Source organism: Bufo bufo, chromosome 1 (genome assembly GCF_905171765.1).
Source record: "Bufo bufo chromosome 1, aBufBuf1.1, whole genome shotgun sequence".
NCBI lineage: Eukaryota > Metazoa > Chordata > Amphibia > Anura > Bufonidae > Bufo > Bufo bufo.
In genome coordinates, this window is record NC_053389.1 from 582,654,072 (window position 1) to 582,672,339 (window position 18,268).

The 18,268-nt window shown below is 42.9% G+C and overlaps 1 protein-coding gene across 1 annotated transcript in view; it reads right to left on the reverse strand.

The window, feature by feature from the left end:
* TASOR2 (transcription activation suppressor family member 2) overlaps positions 1-18,268 on the reverse strand; it is a 98,949-nt gene that overhangs the window by 45,607 nt on the left and 35,074 nt on the right. Inside the window, exons 3-9 of the mRNA XM_040414217.1 lie at positions 15,497-15,617; positions 9,538-9,557; positions 9,358-9,457; positions 5,770-5,870; positions 1,094-1,191; positions 174-246; positions 18-92 (exon numbers count right to left, since the gene is read on the reverse strand). Of these exons, the coding sequence (XP_040270151.1) occupies positions 18-92; positions 174-246; positions 1,094-1,191; positions 5,770-5,870; positions 9,358-9,457; positions 9,538-9,557; positions 15,497-15,522 (493 nt within the window). The 5' untranslated portion in view covers positions 15,523-15,617. The remainder of the gene's footprint in view (positions 1-17; positions 93-173; positions 247-1,093; positions 1,192-5,769; positions 5,871-9,357; positions 9,458-9,537; positions 9,558-15,496; positions 15,618-18,268) is intronic.

The following is an 18,268-nucleotide window of genomic DNA, read 5'->3' on the forward strand; positions in this document are numbered from 1 at the left end:
ATAATTTGTAGTTTTACCTCTTTTATCCAAAAACCTCTGGTGAGGAAATAAAAACAGGGCGTTAAGTTGAGCAGAGTTTCCGTCTGAGATACCTGCAAAATATATGTTTTGTTACCACTAAAGAAAAACTGTAAAAATATAAAATCTAGAAATCTTCAGATGATAAATGCTACCTGTGTTGCTCTGAAGTGCAGTAGAGTTCACCAAAATAAGAAAGCCTTGATCTTTTAATTCTTTGATGAGTGCCTAAAAGAGAGAGATGACAATCCTAAACTGCACACGGATAGTAGATGTCTAACAGGCTCTGGAGCCACTGCAGCTCGCCTGCCCTCATCTCCAACATTCCTCAAGTAGCTTCTCCATTCGGGCACCATGATGTAGACTTAACGTTGCTATTGCTGGTCAGACAGCTGGTCAGACAGTCACAAACCCTTAAAGAAGCCGCAACCTACACGAGTATTATTGCTAAGGCTGCTGCCACACGTTCAGGTTTTATAATGCAGTTTTTGAAGCAAAATCTAGGCATGGGTTAAAAAAAAGGAGTTGTAAAAGTTGTATCTATTCTTAACATTTTCTCTCCCTTTAGGATCCATACCTGATTTTGACTTCAAACACTACAACAAAAAACCTGAACGTGTGGCGACACCCTAACATATCTCTTCTAGACCTTGTGTGTCGAGACAGGGTATGAATGCTTGAAATAGGTTAAACTTTCTCACTGCCTGAAAAGGGCCTTTGTTAGTAGGTTGATATGAGTAAGCCTTAGCCTAAAAGTAGAGTCAATAGTTGTCTGCTTCACAGAAACTTTCAGTTTTGATTTGCAGATAAACAGAAAGTAAAAGTAAAAAACCTCCTCCTCCAAGATAAAACCTCAGTTGGTTTTGCTCTACACAGACATTAAGAATCTACCAGAGAAGAGGAGGATAAGATGCTGAATCTAGTCCACTGAAAGAAAAGAAACATCTCTTTTAAAGATCCGCTTGGTCACGGTAAGCGAGCACTGATAACTTTAACCTATGTGTTCATTTGGCTGAGGAATTTCTAGCATTCCCCCCCAAACAAAAGACTGCAGTCCATCACTTGATGTTCTTACCAGATCCTGATCTCTTAAGCACTTCAGCAACTTGTCAGATCCAACAATATTTGAGGTTACTACAGAAAAGAGACTGTAGTAGATATTTCCACAAGACACTGAAGAGAAAGCAAAGGGTAATAAGCAAATAAACTCGACAACAGGAGCACTTATTTATTTAAGATTAAGGTCCCATTCACACGACCTGATGGCCGCCGTGCCCGTGTTGCGGACCACAAACAATGGACCTGGAAAACCACGGGCACCAGTCATGTGAATTTCACACAGCGTGTGTGGACCCACTGACTTGATTGGACACCTCAGAGTTGCAAAATTTTGGCTGTGTCAGGAAGGTGAAAACTGGCTGTGTCCTGAAGAATAACGTTGTGAGTTCCCATTCACACCACTGTATGGCCGCTGTGCCCGTGCTGAGGTGCTCAAAACACAGGCACCGGCCATGTGAACTCTGCATCGCGGTGCTGACACACTGACTTGAAAGGGTCCGCGACCCGAAACATATGGCAAAAGATAGGACATGTTCAATCTTTTGTGGAGCGGATGCACGAGCACAGAAGCCCACGGAAGAGCTTCCGAGTGTGCCAGAGGGCTTCCGTGCCTCAGCTCCGCACAGAATAGAACATGTCCTATCTTTTGCTGTATGTTTCGGATAGTGGACCTATTCAAGTCAATGAGTCTGCTCCCCGATGCAGAGTTCAAGCGGCCGGTGCCTATGTTTTGCGCCATGTCACACTTGAAGAGACCCTTAGGCACCTCTACAGTGAAAAGTAAACCCCCAAAAAGTGACTGTAATTTTCAAGGAACTTATCAAGGGGTATACGGAGTGCTTTGACCCTCCAAAGCTGGAAGGTCCCAAGGCTTTTGAAAGGCCTCAGACTGACTTAGCGCCAATCGTCATCAGTCATCGCATCGCAGCAGCCGATGGGCTCAGAGAGGGAGCTCCCTCCCTCTGTAAATCCCTTAGGTGTTAGTCTGCACCAATGCCGGTGCTTACCGGTTACTGACAGCCGCGCCCCTGCCACCGATCAGGTAAGCACTGCTCCTGTGCCTACCTGAACAGTGTGCCGTATATGTAGGGCGTGGGTCGGTAACTCACCTCCTGGAAGCCTCTGAGGTGCTGGTCAGTGGTCACCACAAAGAAATGGGATCAAGTGCCAGCATCAGGTGGCTAGGCCTACAGAAACAGCCAAGCGTGCCAGAACTCCACGGTTTCCATAATTACATTCTAGTGAATAGGAGCTATGCAAACACCAATAAGCATCACTTTACAAAGAATTAAGCTGCATAAAAAGTTGTGCTAACTTTGTACATATCGTGCATTACTTAAAGTGCAGTGATTCGGAATTACAGCTTGGATTATCCTCCAGTCTTTACACCACACAGTAATTTGATTAAATACAATTTACTCCTTCGCAACATTTTAGGAGCGCTGTTGAACATCTTAAAGCAACCCTTCGGTTCAAGACCCAATTAACAGGCTGATAAACTATCATATATTCCTGGGACAATCTTTTCAGCTGCAGATCCATCAATTCCTGGGTTCCTCTTCTCACATCCAAGATAGACACAAAGCTACTCAGACTACTTCATCCTTACCGTGCACTTGGTAGCCCAAGACAGTTCCTGCTTCCCTTGAATGGGCGAGCAGTGCTCACGTGAACAGTGCTGACCAATTCAAGAGCAGTGTCCTGGGCTACTGAGTATGCATCAGGTAGTCGGAGAAGTGGTGCAGCCATCTTGGATGGCAGAAGAGAAGCCCAAGAATTAGTGGTTCTGCAACTAAAAAGATGAAAAAGAGGTCACCATGTAAGTGTTCTGTTCATTCTGCAGTTAATGTATTCATTTTTGTTTTGTAGGGTTGCTTTAAATCAGGGGGGGGGGGGGGGGGCACAACCTTTTTTGGTCTGGGGGCCACATTGTCACATCGCTCTACTTCAAGGGGCCGCAAATAAAAAAAGAATGTCGCTCATTGCACTGGTTTGTGTAAAAGGCCAATGCAAAAGTGACTGTGGAGGAATGATCGCTATCACAGTCATTCCTCCTTCATTTAGTTAGGCCTCTTTCACACAAACGTAAGGGCTCCGTGCCCGTGCTTCGGCCCACAATGCACGGGCACCAACCGTGGGGCAGTCGCAGGGACCACAGAGGCACTCCGTAGAGCTTCCGTTCCGCACCGCATCTCCGGACCCATTCAAGTGAATGGGTCCTCATCCATGATGCAGAATGCACACGGCTGGTGACCCGCGTATTGCGGACCCGCCGTATGCGGCCCGCAGCATGGGCACGGAGCCCTTACGTTCGTGTAAAAGAGGCCTTATATTGATTATTGGTAGCCCATCCCTGATTACACAGGGAGATGTGCTGCAGATAATCTTACATCTTTCATCCTGATAAAATATGCAAATCAGCCGACAAACGAGCAATTCCTTGTTTATTGACTGATCAGCTGCACGATTATACCGGACAGATATGAGCGCTCCTATGAACATTTGTTCCCAGTAATTATCCAGAATATCGTGCTGCAGCATAGCCCCTGAAACCAAAGAGTTATACTTACCTGCTTCCCGCCGCTCTGGTCCTCCGAACTGCCCCTGCTGCCTCCATCTTCCGGTCCCTGCACTGTATACACCTGGCAGTGCATGGACAAGGTCATACACTGCTCCAGCGTTAATGTGGTCACAAACTGCATGACACCACTGAAGCCAGTTGTTAACTGGAGCGGTGTAGGTGACCATGCACTGCCAGGTGTAAACAGCGTGGGAACAAGAAAATGGAGGCAGCGGGGGCAGGGCAGAGGACCGGAGCGTCATGGAGCAGATAATTATGAATCTTCTATTTCAGAGGCCATGCTGCAGGAACATAAAAAAAAAAATTTGCAAAGCGGCGACATTTCCTTCCATCCTGCCTCCTATTCATAAAGCAGTGCTTTCCTCTACTGCAGAGGACGGAGCTCACTGGTTATTACCTCCTCCTGCCCCCCAGTCACAGGTTCCATGCAATAACCAGTAAGCACTTTCCCTTGCTATTGGGGAAAACACTCATTGGTTAACGCTTTAACGACCAGTACTGAAAAGGCTCAATGACCAGACACATTTTTGTGTTTTAGCGCCTGTGGTGGTTCAAACGATAACTATCTTATTTGTTACTACAAAAACAATTTTTTACGTGACATAGGGCTTTAGAATTTTATTTTTAGTAGTTTTATTTGGGGGAAACTGTACAAAACGTTTTTAAAAAGTATATTTTTTCAAACTATATATCACCTTATTCTTTAAATATGCAAACTGACACCAAAATAAATTATTATAATAAGTTCCCTATTTTGTGTAGGCCATTTTGTTATATAATATGTATAGTTTCACGTGAATGGGGCGGTAATGGTGACGGTTTTGGTTGGTGTGGGTGTTTTTTTCTTTTATGTATTTTTTTTTTAAAATCTTTTTTTTAACTTATTTTTTTATATATTTCTGCTACATAATATGTCTCTCAAAGAGGTCATAAAAAGACCTTTGGGGGGGACACACCAACACTTTTTTTTTAATTTAGCACTTTATCCTTTAAATTTTTTTCTCTTATTTGTATTTTACTATTTCTTTTAATTTCCTTTTTATTTTTTCTATTTGTATTTTTTTATTTTTTTTATTTTCTATTGTTTTTTTAAATATATTTTTGCCACATAATATGTCCCCCATGGGGTCATAAAAAGACTATTGGGGTACAGTGAACACTCTTATTTAGCACTTTTTTCTTTTTTTTTTCTATTTCAAATTTTTTTTTTACACATAATTTGAAAGACCTTTGGGAGACAATGAGAGACTTTTGTACTATTTGCACTGTAACTGGAGCATCTAAAGGAGCCCCAGTTGCAGGAAAACCAGCCTGCTGGGGGTGCTTTGTACTAGGGCAGAGCTAATCAGGGTCTACAACTCCTCTGTCCCCGAGACACCCAGCGATCACGTGATCGCCGGGTCCACACTGCATGACGCTCATAGAGGAGAAGACAGAAGCGCTGAAAGCGCTTCTGTCTTCTCCTCCGCTTCCCCGCTCTCACTAGCAGCTGGGAAACCTTTCCGCTCCTGCTACAGTGCGGAAGCAGGAGCTGTCATCCATCGCTTTGCGGAGCTCCGGGCAGAAACACAGCGTATCGCAGGATCAGCTGTGTTTCTGCCCAGCAGGACGGGGGCCACAAACCATAGCTCTGGGGGTCGCATGCGCCCCCTGCTTTAAATGAATACCGGCAAAGCTGTGAACTATATACAAGCTACAAGATAAGTAATGCAATATATTCACTCCACTTACAGATTAGATTGTGACTACTTGTCAAAATTCTTGCAAATGATGCAGGACTTTTCCCTCTTTAAAGGAAACACGTAGGTCGTGCCACAATGGTGGCAGACTCGGCTGGTTTACCACGACTAACCTAAAATGACACACTTTGTATGGTTTTTCGTTGGAGCTTCTCATTAATTCTGTAAAGTGGAATATATGTGTTCTATGGTTTGGTTATTTGGGTTTGTGCAATTCTCTTTTCTATGTTCCAAATTGTAGACTCTTGACTATGTTAAGCCATACTCTCAGCAATAAGGTATAGAAATAACAGAGCCACCGCTCAAGTCACTATACTGTCACCTAAAACTATTATAAAGCCACTGCCGTGTTAGACGATGCACAAGTTTTACCTTCTTGACCCGTTGGATCTGTCTTCTGGAATATGTCTTCGGGTAACGTTTTTCTTAAGTCAGACCACTGGATTACTTCTTTCAGATCTAGTTTTTCTGACCTGGTTTATGCAATTTAGCACAAAGAATAAAAGTCACACAGAATTAAACGCATTCAAACATTGTAGAAATAAAAATTGGATAAATCATCATAGCTCCAAGTGTCACCTTCCTGCCTGGCACTTATTAGAGCTGGGTGGACATTTCTGAGGATGTTATCTTCGGCCATCACTAGAAAAACGTGAGAGCACATCATATTTATTAGGCCTCATAAACATGTGCCGGCGGTCCGCAATGCAATGGCACCGACCGTAGGGCTGCTGCATGCAGACCCATTCACTTGAATGGGACCTGCAATCCGCATCCGACAGGTGCACTACTTTTTTGCGGTGCAGAGGCATGGACAGAAAACCCACGGAAGCACACAGTGGTGTTTCCGTCCTTCCGTTACGCACCGACCTTCCGGATTGTGGACCCATTCAAGTGAAGCCCCCAACGTCGGGACACAATACGGCCACGGCCGGGCAACAACTGTATGCATGAGGGCTTAATCAAAGACTTGTTTCATTTTATCCTACAACATGTACAACTTTATTTTATTTTTTTCACATAAACTAAGGCCTAATTCACACAACCATATTTTCGGTCAAATTCATTTCTATGGGGCCGCAAACAAATACAGACAGCACACTGATGTCATCTGTGTGCCGTCCATATCTGTATGACAGAACATGTCCTATTCTTCTCCGTTTGCAGACAAGACTAGGCATTTTGATAATGGGGCTGGCAAAAAGTGCAAGATGCACACAGCCCGTATCCACATTTTGTGGATCCGCAGTATGTCAAGTGATCGCATCTTTTATGCGGCACCGAAAATCATTATTTGTCGGCAGCATATAACCCTGTGTAAAACAGGAGATATGCGGCTGAGAAATTAAAACTGCATAGAGACAAACCATTGTGTAGCCTGTAAAAGCAGGTAAAGAGCGCAGATTGACATGCCGATATCGCTGACTGGTGTTCGTTACTTGGAACATTATAAGCGTCCTGAAGTTGTCTATATGTCGACAACTACCCAAAAGTCAATTAAAATATACACTGGATGAACTAAGCTGATGAGGAATGATCTACATTTGATTTTATACCGCATTCAATTTTTGAGGCGATCACAGGGCTATATAAAATGTTGCACATAGGTTTAAAGATATGCCAAATTTATCAAACTAACACTTTTGTATAGAAATTCTACCCCAATTTTTCTACCCCCACCCCTTTACTGGGGTGAGTTTGCTTTAATTTCCCCCCCTAAGTCTCAGTGATGAACCTGGAGTGAAACTATTTAATAGTTCACCATGCCCTCTTTCCCCAAATATTTCAAAACTGGAATAAAGGGTGTATTACATGGGCAGATTTTCTGCCCAATGGTCGCTAACGAGCGTTTGTAGCAATCATCTTGCAGAGTAATACTGCCACCGATTTAACAATTAATGAGCAAACTCTAGTTCATTGGGTAATCCAGATCTTTAAAGGGTATGTACACCTTTGGAGGAAAAAAATAATTTTGTTATTGCATTTAACTTCTTTTTTGGCTAAAAATCATATTTTCAATTGGCCTTTATCAAAAATATTGAGCCATTGTCTCACAAAGGGTTAACTGTTTTTCTAATTGTGTGACTGATACTTTCACTTTGTGCTTCATCTAATAAATCTGATTTCTAAACTACTAAGAGGTCATAAACACTGTAAGCCACATTCTTATCAGTAAGATAAGGATTGCACTATAATGAGTGTTTATAAGGTCAGAGAGGAGAGATAAGAAGTCCATCTGCTCCTCAGATGACAAAAGACAAAACATCCACATGCAGCTAGTAGAGCAGCTCAGTTCTGTACACAAAAAAAAGGATTTCATATTGTTAAGAAAGACCAATTGAAAAAATTATTTTTAGCTCAAAATAAGTACAATGTAATAATTAAAAAAAAAATTGCAACCAAAAGGTGTACATAGCCTTTAAGCATTTAAGATCAGGACCAGCTGACGATAGACTGTGCAGTCTAATTATTATCTGCTGCCGGCAAACCACAGTACAGCATGGGGATGAGGGATGGCATAGTGATCGCTCCTCCCCAGGCTGCAGAGAAGATCGCTGCATGCAAGAGCAGCGGTCTCCTCCACTAGCAGGCAATTGTGAATAGCCCTATTTATTAACATTAGCAGCGGATTCTGGCATACAAACTATGTGCCATATACGGACCGCAAATACACTGGTGTGAAAGAGGCCCAAGTGGTGTAAAAGTGAAAAAATTTCGCAACATTTTGTGCGCAAGTAAACCCCAAAAATTGCAAAGCACCTGTTTTGCGATTTTTTTTTTAAAGCCGGAATTCTAAAGTACAGGGCTTGATAATTACCCGCACAGTCGTTTTAAAGAAGCACTACCACAACATTTTTTATTCTCTTACCTGTTAGAAAGGTATATGATTTAAACTGTCATGAAGGTAATCTTACCAGTGACTGTATTTGTGAGTTATAACCTCCCTTCTGATCCTCAGCTGTGTCATGTGACCAGCACTCTGACTCCCCAATTACAAAGAATGTTATGTGTGGACAGGAAGCCAGTTTCTCTATGTATTCCTATGGTAGTCTCAATGTCATTTTCATAGGAATGAATAGAGAAGGTTATAAAATCACAAAAACAGTCACTACAGTTTACATCATGTACCTTTCTAAGGCTAGTTTCACACTAGCTGCCCACTTAAAATAAATTCCTACATGGACAAGAGAAATCAATGAAAGGCTCTCCATTTAGGAGAGGATAAAATGAGTGATGCTGCAAACGTTTCATACACGACCTGCTATCTGTAGTGTTCCTCTGATTCGCAGTACGTGTTCCTCTGTACGATAAATATAGCGGTTTTTGATACGCCCTTTCAAGGACGGATATGACTAGACACAGCTTGAAGAAACCATTTATGAGAATTGTTAAAGGGGTTATCTGAGTGTTTAAAGGAAATCTGTCACCAGTGACCCCCCCACTAGAAAACTGCTGACACAGACACATAGCGGTGGTTCACCTGATTAAAACGTGGTTTTTCTTTTGTTGACCCGAGACTCCATTCAAGAGTTAGGAGACTTTTTCTTTATGCAAATTGGGCCACTGGTGCAATGAGGGCGTCACCATTGCTCTTGTTGAACCCAAGCTCCTCTCTTTTCTGTGACCAGCCCCAACCCCCTGCTTTGCCACTGTCCGGCCCTGTCAATCAAAGCAGCCAGGAAAGGGCTGGCCACAGAAAGGAGAGGAGCATGGCTGCAACAAGAGAGATGGGGACGCCCTCATTGCACCGAAGGCCTAATTTGCATATAGAGAAAAGGTATCATAACTCATGAATGGAGCCCAGAGTGTCTGAGTAAACAGTTGGCTAGGGAGGTCACTGGAAGCAGATTTCCTTCAAGCTTTTACTTTTAACTACAGAGGGAAGCAGTTGTAATAAGGTGTAATCGTTTTACTACAATAAGAAAGGGCACCAAAGGTCTAATACAGGAGATCACTTACAGTTGAGCAGGAATGCTGCAAGCGCTAGGTGCCTGTAAAGCAATGCTGCACACCAACTGCTCATGGATATACAGCTGTCCTCTCCATGCATTATACGGTGCTAAAAAAGTAGAATAAGTGATATACAAGGTGACAATATTCAACAGGTTAACGTACGTTTCACAAAGACCAATAACATACCTACAGTGTTTAGGTGGATCCTGAGGGGGGGAAAAAACAAAAAACACAAAGCAATGAAATATTCATATGATAAATGCAAGAGTTTACTTTTTAATTCACCTGAAAATCTATCACATTGCCCAGATGTTCCCCATCCAAGTGTGAAGAACACCTAAGGAAATGCGACACCAAAAAGTTATCTGCCAATTAAAACCAGATGGCGACAGATCACTGTTTTTATTTTCTGATTACAGATTTATTCTATTTCCTGAGCAGGATTATGCGAGCGGCCATCTTGCCTGCCCTGTTCTTAACAGCATTTAAAAGGCCCTTTACACAGGTCGAGAATCCGCTAGATAATGGCTAACGAGCGTTCACAGGAACACTTGGCGATTATCTGGTGGCGTAAAAGTGCCACGATTACCCGGTGGACAGGCAAAACACTCATTTGTCGGGTAATTGGACTATCTGTGTAGGCATCTAAATCATTGTTTGCCGGCAGCAGATTGTGCCGTGTAAACAGCCTCTGCTGCCGGCAAACAACGCGTCTGTAGGACGGCATTAGCGATCACTCCTCCCCATACTGTGGAGGAGATCACTGCATGTAATTGCAGCGGTCTCCTTTACTGATGAGCAGGTGATTGTCGGGAAGGAACGCTTCCTTCCTAACAATTACCTGCTGATTTGCCAAGTCTAAAAGGGACCTATAGAAAGCATTAAGAAAATTGCCTTACGGCAGCCACATGGGCCATAGCCCCAATAGTCAGGAGGGGACCTCATTGACTTCTATAGGACAGTTTTCTAGACATGCTCCCTTGACCTGTGCAGAGGCGATTGTCAAATCTTATCTGTTCTTCCCTTGTACAATCACTTATTGTGAATGGTGGATCCTGACTTATCTAGACTCAAAGGTGATATCATAACAGGCAGGATAAGAATGACAGATAAGCAGGTAACTGCAGTAAAATGATCTGTACAGATTCAAGAAGTAGAATCTATGATTAGGCTTAATGGCCACTACAGGATTTTATGGTTTTTGCTTAAATATAGATACTGACATAGAAAATTAAAAACAACATCACCAAAAATTCTTTAAACTATGTTAAAGATAAAAAAAAATGCTTTAAACAACAAGTAATTTTCTGATGACACATCCCCTTTAAAGTCCAGCTTCATTATATTGAAAGGCTATCAATATCAGATCAGCGGGGGTCCGACTCTCGGTTTAAAGGGAACCTGTCACCTGGATTTTGTGTATAGAGCTGAGGACATGGGTTGCTAGATGGCCACTAGCACATCCGCAATATCCAGTCCCCATAGCTCTGTGTGCTTTTATTGTTTAAAAAAAAAAAAAAAGATTTGGTACATATGCAAATTAACCTGAGATGAGTCCTGTCCCTGACTCATCTCACGTACAGGAATCATCTCAGGGTAATTTGCATATGTACCAAATCGGTTTTTTAAAAACAATAAAAGCACACAGAGCTATGGGGACTGGGTATTGCGGATCTGCTAGCGGCCATCTAGCAACCTATGTCCTCAGCTCTATACCCAAAATCCCGGTGACAGGTTCCCTTTAAAAGCACATGTGAGAGTGCTGCATCCTCTTTACCTGCACACGGTCTACAATGTAGCAGAGGTGCAGTGTAATTACAGATTCCTCTGCCATTCAGGTGCATTGCTCCACCACTACAGGTAAACTCTGAAGATGCAGCACTCTCACAGGTGCCATGGCCCCTTCAAACAGATCGGGAGGGGTGCCACTGATCTGATATTGATGACCTATCCTGAGGACAACAAATCAAGATCATGAAATCGGACAATTTGTTTAAATCATAATATTTTTATATCCATAACTCGATTCATTTCACAGATATAAACTTAAAGGGCTTATTAAACTGGCTGACTTTAGACATGTGCTAATGTCAGCTGAAGCTAACAGTCTTTGTCCCTTCTTTCTATGTGCCTCTGTTTTGTGAAAAAAAAGGAACTTTTATTTATGCAAATGAGTTTCTAGGAACAAAAGGGGCGTTGCCTCTACTCCTAGAGACTCCATTCTCCCTCCTCTGGCCACGCCCCCTCGTGTTGATTGACATGCCAGGCAGAGTTCACATCACCCTGCCTGGCCCTGTCAATCAGCATGATGAGGGCACGGCCAGAGGAGGGAGAACGGAGTCCCCAAGAGTAGAGGCAACACCCCCATTGCTCATAGAGGCTTATATGCATAAAATCAAAGTTCATTATTCACAAAACTGGAGGTGGAAAGAAAGAAAGACTGCCATCGTCAGCTGATATTATCACATGGCTAAAGTCAGCCAGTCTAATAAAAATGTTCCTGACGGCAGAAGCCCTTTAAAAGAGAACATGTCGGCGGCCTGCAGTGCCACTGGAGGGAGCTTACAGAATACCGCCCTACCATTGAGTTCAATGGAGAAGAGTGCACATTTATCTTTTGAAACTTTAGATTAAAAAAAAACAACAACTGGGTAAAAAAAAGATGAAATTGAGCTTAAAGTGTAACTGCCATTTTTTTTTCTAATGTGTAAGGACAGTGATGCATTTTTCTAATATACTTTATTTAGGGAAAACCCTTATTTATAGGAGAAAGCTGGGGCTGAAATGTGCCTTAGCAGCGATCTTCAGAGCTGTCTTCCTAAGGGCTCATGCACACGACCGTTGTTGTTTTGCGGTCCGTTTTTCATGGATCCGTTGTTCCGTATCGGAGTTTTTTTTTTCTCCGATTTAAGTCCTCTTCTATTCCGTTATTCCACAAAACATATCCATATGGTTTCCGTATGCGATCCGTTTTTTGCGGATCGGAAACAGAAATAGTAACTTATTAATCACCAAACACGGGCTGGGCATAGCATTTCTACAGTATGGATCCGCAAAATACGGATGTGTTCCGTGTGGATTTCGTATTTTTTTTGCCGACCCATTGACTTGAATGGGGCCTCGGACCGTGATTTGCAGACAATAATAGGACAGGCATTACTTTTTTGTGGAACGGAAACATGAAAACGGAATGCACAGGGAGTACCTTCCGTTGTTTTTGCGGACCTATTGAAGTGAATGGTTACGCATACGGTCTGCAAAAAAACACAGAACGGAAGCGGAAAGAAAATACATTTGTGTGCATGAGCCCTAACATTGCAGTGCTGTACTAGGGAGATGGGCTGGGAGCTGCCCGGTGTCTGCCCGCACTGCTCCCTCACACAGAAGTTATTATAGATGAAATATGTACTAATATAGGAATAAATGTCTTTACTTTCTTCCTGCTCACTGGCCAGCGCTGTCAGTGATCGCTCGCCACGCTGGAGCGATGCCTGTGTGAGCGGTAAGCGCTCACTACAGGTAATGCAGGGAGGCAGGGGAAAACTGTTATACAGTATATTGGGACCGTTCTAGTATATAAATATCCCTATGTACAGTACAATAGCTTCCCCCTGCATTACCGCTCACACAGGCATCTCTCCCGGCGACCAGTTTCATAGGTACAAATCTGTTGACAGATTCCCTTTAGTAAAGACGGTCACATAAATTAACTAACTGCTGGATATTTGGTGACATACAGTACAGACCAAATGTTTGGACACACCTTCTCATTCAAAGAGTTTTCTTTATTTTCATGACTATGAAGGCATCAAAACTATGAATCAACACATGTGGAATTATATACATAACAAACAAGTGTGAAACAACTGAAAATATCTCATATTCTAGGTTCTTCAAAGTAGCCACCGTTTGCTTTGATTACTGCTTTGCACACTCTTGGCATTCTCTTGATGAGCTTCAAGAGGTAGTCCCCTGAAATGGTTTTTACTTCACAGGTGTGCCCTGTCAGGTTTAATAAGTGGGATTTCTTGCCTTATAAATGGGGTTGGGACCATCAGTGGCGTTGAGTAGAAGTCAGGTGGATACACAGCTGATAGTCCTACTAAAAAGACTGTTAGAATTTGTATTATGGCAAGAAAAAAAGCAGCTAAGTAAAGAAAAACGAGTGGCCATCATTACTTTAAGAAATGAAGGTCAGTCAGTCAGCCGAAAAATTGGGAAAACTTTGAAAGTAAGGGCTATTTGACCATGAAGGAGAGTGATGGGGTGCTGCGCCAGATGACCTGGCCTCCACAGTCACCGGACCTGAACCCAATCAAGATGGTTTGGGGTGAGCTGGACCGCAGATTGAAGGCAAAAGGGCCAACAAGTGCTAAGCATCTCTGGGAACTCCTTCAAGACTGTTGGAAGACCATTTCAGGGGACTACCTCTTGAAGCTCATCAAGAGAATGCCAAGAGTGTGCAAAGCAGTAATCAAAGCAAAAGGTGGCTACTTTGAAGAACCTAGAATATGACATATTTTCAGTTGTTTCACACTTGTTTGTTATGTATATAATTCCACATGTGTTAATTCATAGTTTTGATGCCTTCATAGTCATGAAAATAAAGAAAACTCTTTGAATGAGAAGGTGTGTCCAAACTTTTGGTCTGTACTGAAACTGTCACAGTAACTTGTGGGCCACAACATAACCACATTCACTTTCATTATGCTGCAGCGTAACATCGCAATACTGTGATCTTTGGCTCGGCAAAGTGTTGACCCACAGTCCCCTATCCAGCAGAGAGAAGTGTCTGATCGGTGAAGGGGTGACTGCCGGGGCACCTGTGTTCCTGTGTTCCCCCATTGGCATGGAGCCGCAGTCTGGAACGTGCACCGCTCAACTATACGTAACTGCTGGAGATGGTGAAGTACAGCGCTCTGCTATCTCTGAATGGAGCAGCAATTCTCGTGCGTGACCACTTCAATTCAGACAAGTGGAACATGGGGACCCATATTCATGATCACCGGCAGTCCCAGCAGTCGCACCCTCACCAATCAGATACTTACCAACTAAGGAATAAGTATTTATCGCGGGACAACCCCATCAAGGTGGCAGATTTGATGTTTGATAGAATGTATAGTTCAGTGCTTTGGAGTAGGCTGGGGCCTCTTATCTATAAGGAAAGCACGGGGGAGGGCAGGACAATTCTATCTAGCGGATCAATCGTTCTCCAAATATGAATCCACTGACACTGCAGTGTAATTACATGTGTATGTCCAGGCACTGTATGTTGCTTTCAGAGATGTATAGGCTATTTATCTGTTACCTTTTGGCACGGTTTTGTGTGGGGTATTATTTTGACTCCTATATGGCATTACTATTCAAACAGGTTTTGCAATTATTAGATTTTTGTAAGGAACATTATTTTACAGCTACAGGAGGCTACCATTTATTGCACTTTATAGCAGTATTGTGCACTATACTGTGGAATTATTTGAACAGTGTATGGTATTTGAGCAGTGTAATGCTGCATTTGGTCAATGTATGATGGTATTATTTTACATTCCTTTTATCACTATACGGAGGTGGCATTATTTGAGCATAGTATGGCAATATTCTTCAGACACTGTTTGCAGATAATTATTTGAACAGTGTAAGGTGCAGACTCTCTGTAGGTTAATGTGAACAGGGGATGGCTTTGAAACTAAAGGGTATATTAGACAGGCAAATTTACTGCCCGATGATCGCTACCGCTCGTTAGCGATCATCTGGCAGTCTAATACTGCCGCCGATTGCACGATGAATGAGAAAATGCTCGTTCATTGGACGATCCAGGTCAACAATCAATATTTGCTGAAAAATCTATATTCGCCTGCGGCAGATCTCGCTGTCCAATTACGACCTGCCGCCTACACACCACTGTAGAGCATAGGGATGAGCAATGGCATATCGATTGCTCCTCCCCAGTGAACACAAGCTCACCTGCCTACAGTCTCACACTACGCATGAGGTGTAACAGGCAGTACCACAAGCAGAGAGGGTTTTTTGTGTGTGTTTTTTTTCTGCATCTGATGCATCACTGTGCACCATGAAGAAAGAGTAGGCAATGTAAAAGGTGCAAGTAATACTGTACTATACAAGTAAAACAATAGTAACTGCTTACATATCAGAGTCCTTCAACATGAGCATGCTTTCTTAAGCAAGAAGAAAGGAACAATTATAATTCAGAAGACCGGTGACTACTTATGAAGTCGTCTGCCATTATGGAATCCGTGTGGTTAATCCTGAAAGGTGAAAAAAAAACATTTTTATATACCGTAAATTGAGCACTTAATATAATATCAATATTCTATAATTCTATAATATCAATATGTCCTAATATACCACCTATATCACAATTGTAATACATGGATATAGGTATTCCACTTCAGCAAGTGGCATTTATTATGTAGAGAAAGTTAAAACAAGGCACTTACTAATGTATTGTGATTGTCCATATTGTTTCCTTTGCTGGATGGATTCATTTTTCCATCACATTATACACTGCTTGTTTCATGGTTACGACCACCCTGCAATCCAGCAGCGGTGTTTGTGCTTACCAGGGCTCCAGATGGCGACCAAAATGGTCGCCAATGCGCCTTAAAATTTGCAGATGGCGACAAGACTTTTTAGTCTTGTCGCCATTTGCGACTGTACCGCCGCGATCCTGCGCAGCCTAAGTTCCCTTCAGTAGCACACTGCACAGTGGAGAAGGAAGGAGTCCCTCCCTCTCCACTGTGACGCGGCCGCCACTACCACCAATGGGGAGATAGCAGGGGAGGAGGAGGGGAGGAGCTATCGCCACTGCGCCACCAATGAATGTAAATCATAAGTATAGGCAGCGGTATTATCACAGACCCGGCACCCGGCCTCAATAACAGGGCATGCGATACGCGGCAATTAACCCCTCAGGTGCCACAGATCGCATGCCCTGTTATTGAGGCCGGGTGCCGAGTCTGTGATACCGCTGCAGACAATTGTATGAAAGAGTTAAAGAGGACCTTTCGTGGGTCCAAAGAATATGAACTTAGTAGCAGGCTGCATAGAGCGGCGCCCAGGTATCTAAGTGCACTTACTATTATTCCTGGACGCCGCTCCGTTCACCCGCTGTGGCCCCCGGTATTTTCAACATTCAGAGCAAGGAGGAGGAGACGCCAGTGTCTCTCCGTCTCCATAACAGCAGCGCTGTCCAATCACAGCACAGAGCCAGAGAAAAAAAATGCTCTGAATGTTGAAAATACCGGGGGCCACAGAGGACGAACGGAGCTATATAACGGATTTATATGGTGGCCACAGGGTCCCATCCCCTTCATTGGTGGCAGTGGCAGATTACACTGCTGGGTCTCATCGTTACCATGGCAGCCAGGACGCTACTGAAGCCCTGGCTGCCATGTTCAGCTCCCTGCTGCTGTGTGAACAGAGCACAGGGCAGCAGGGAGAGTGTGAGGTCCTATTCACCCTAATAGAGCTCTATCAGGGTGAATAGCACAAGGGCTGAAAAGATCCAGGTTCTAGTCCCTAAGGGAAGAAATGGTTATTAAATAAAAAGTAAAAAAATAAATAAATAAAAAACCACCAAAATACTAAAAGTTTAAACTGGCCCCCTTCCCAGTTTTACATATAAAATTTACAAACAATAAAGAATAAACATATTACATATCGCCACGTCCCAAAAAATGTGAGCTATTAAAATATTAAAAAATATTACCGCTCGGTGAATGCCGTAACAGAAAAAAAAAAAACTCTAAACCACGCAATTCGCCATTTTTAGTCACCTTGTCCCCCAGAAGATGTCCCTGAATGTGAGAGGTATGTGGTGCCGTTTTTTCCTATATGTAGTGCTGGCTCACTACTGTGACCTGCCTCTCCTCTTCTCCTTATATTATATACATTTTAAATTTGGCGACTAAAAAATTTAATTTGGCTCCTAAATTTTTTAGTTTAGGAGCCAATGGCTCCTGGTAATTTTTTTTTGTTTGGAGCACTGCTTACACACTATAGGAAAAAGTTCCGGCCTATGCGCACTCTCACAGTCCTAGTATAGTGTACAAGCACGACCACACCTGATAGATTGCAGGGTGGTTGTAACCATGGAAATGAGCAGTGTATAATGTGATGGAAAAATGAATCCATCCAGCAAAGGAAGGCAATATGGACAATCACAATACATTAGTAAGTGCCTTGTATTAACGTTCTCCACATAATAAATGCCACTTGCTGAAGTGAGACGACCCCTTTAATGGCGGTGTTTTTGCCTCTCTTTCTTCTTTTTAAAAAACATTGCATGGTGGATCTCTTTGGGTTTTTTCAGGCTTTTTCAAATCTTCTTCTGTATAGGGGAAAATGCAATGAAGAAAACAATACTGGGCAAAAAGACTATTTGCAAAAAAACGTCCAAATAAACACCACAAAAACATGGTAAAAGTTACAAGTTGCCAGACAAAAAATACATGCGTTATTGTGGCATCTTACAGTCCCCCCCAATATTTGTGCAAATATTTCTGTGTGTAGGGACCACAGATGAGTGAATTGATTCTTCTCATCAAGCAGAGTTCTGCACCTGCGACAGGGTGTCCCTGAAGCGGAGGGTTCCCCTACCCCACTGCTCAAATGACAGGGCCAGAGATCCTCAGCTTCAGACCTCCTGCTCCTGTATCAGTTTTTTTGCACTTTACAAAACGCGGATACCGGGCGTATGGATCTTGCAGTTCCCCTTCTTCAGGTTCCGCAGCATGTTACAAATGCCTATTCTTGTTCGCAAAACGGGCAATAAAAGGACGTTCTATTTTTATTTTTTTTTTTGCAGGTCTGCCTTCTTGCAGCTTACCAAGCACAGCGCCGTACATAGCATAGTGGCCGTGCTTGGTATCGCAGCTCAGCTCCATTCACTTCAAAG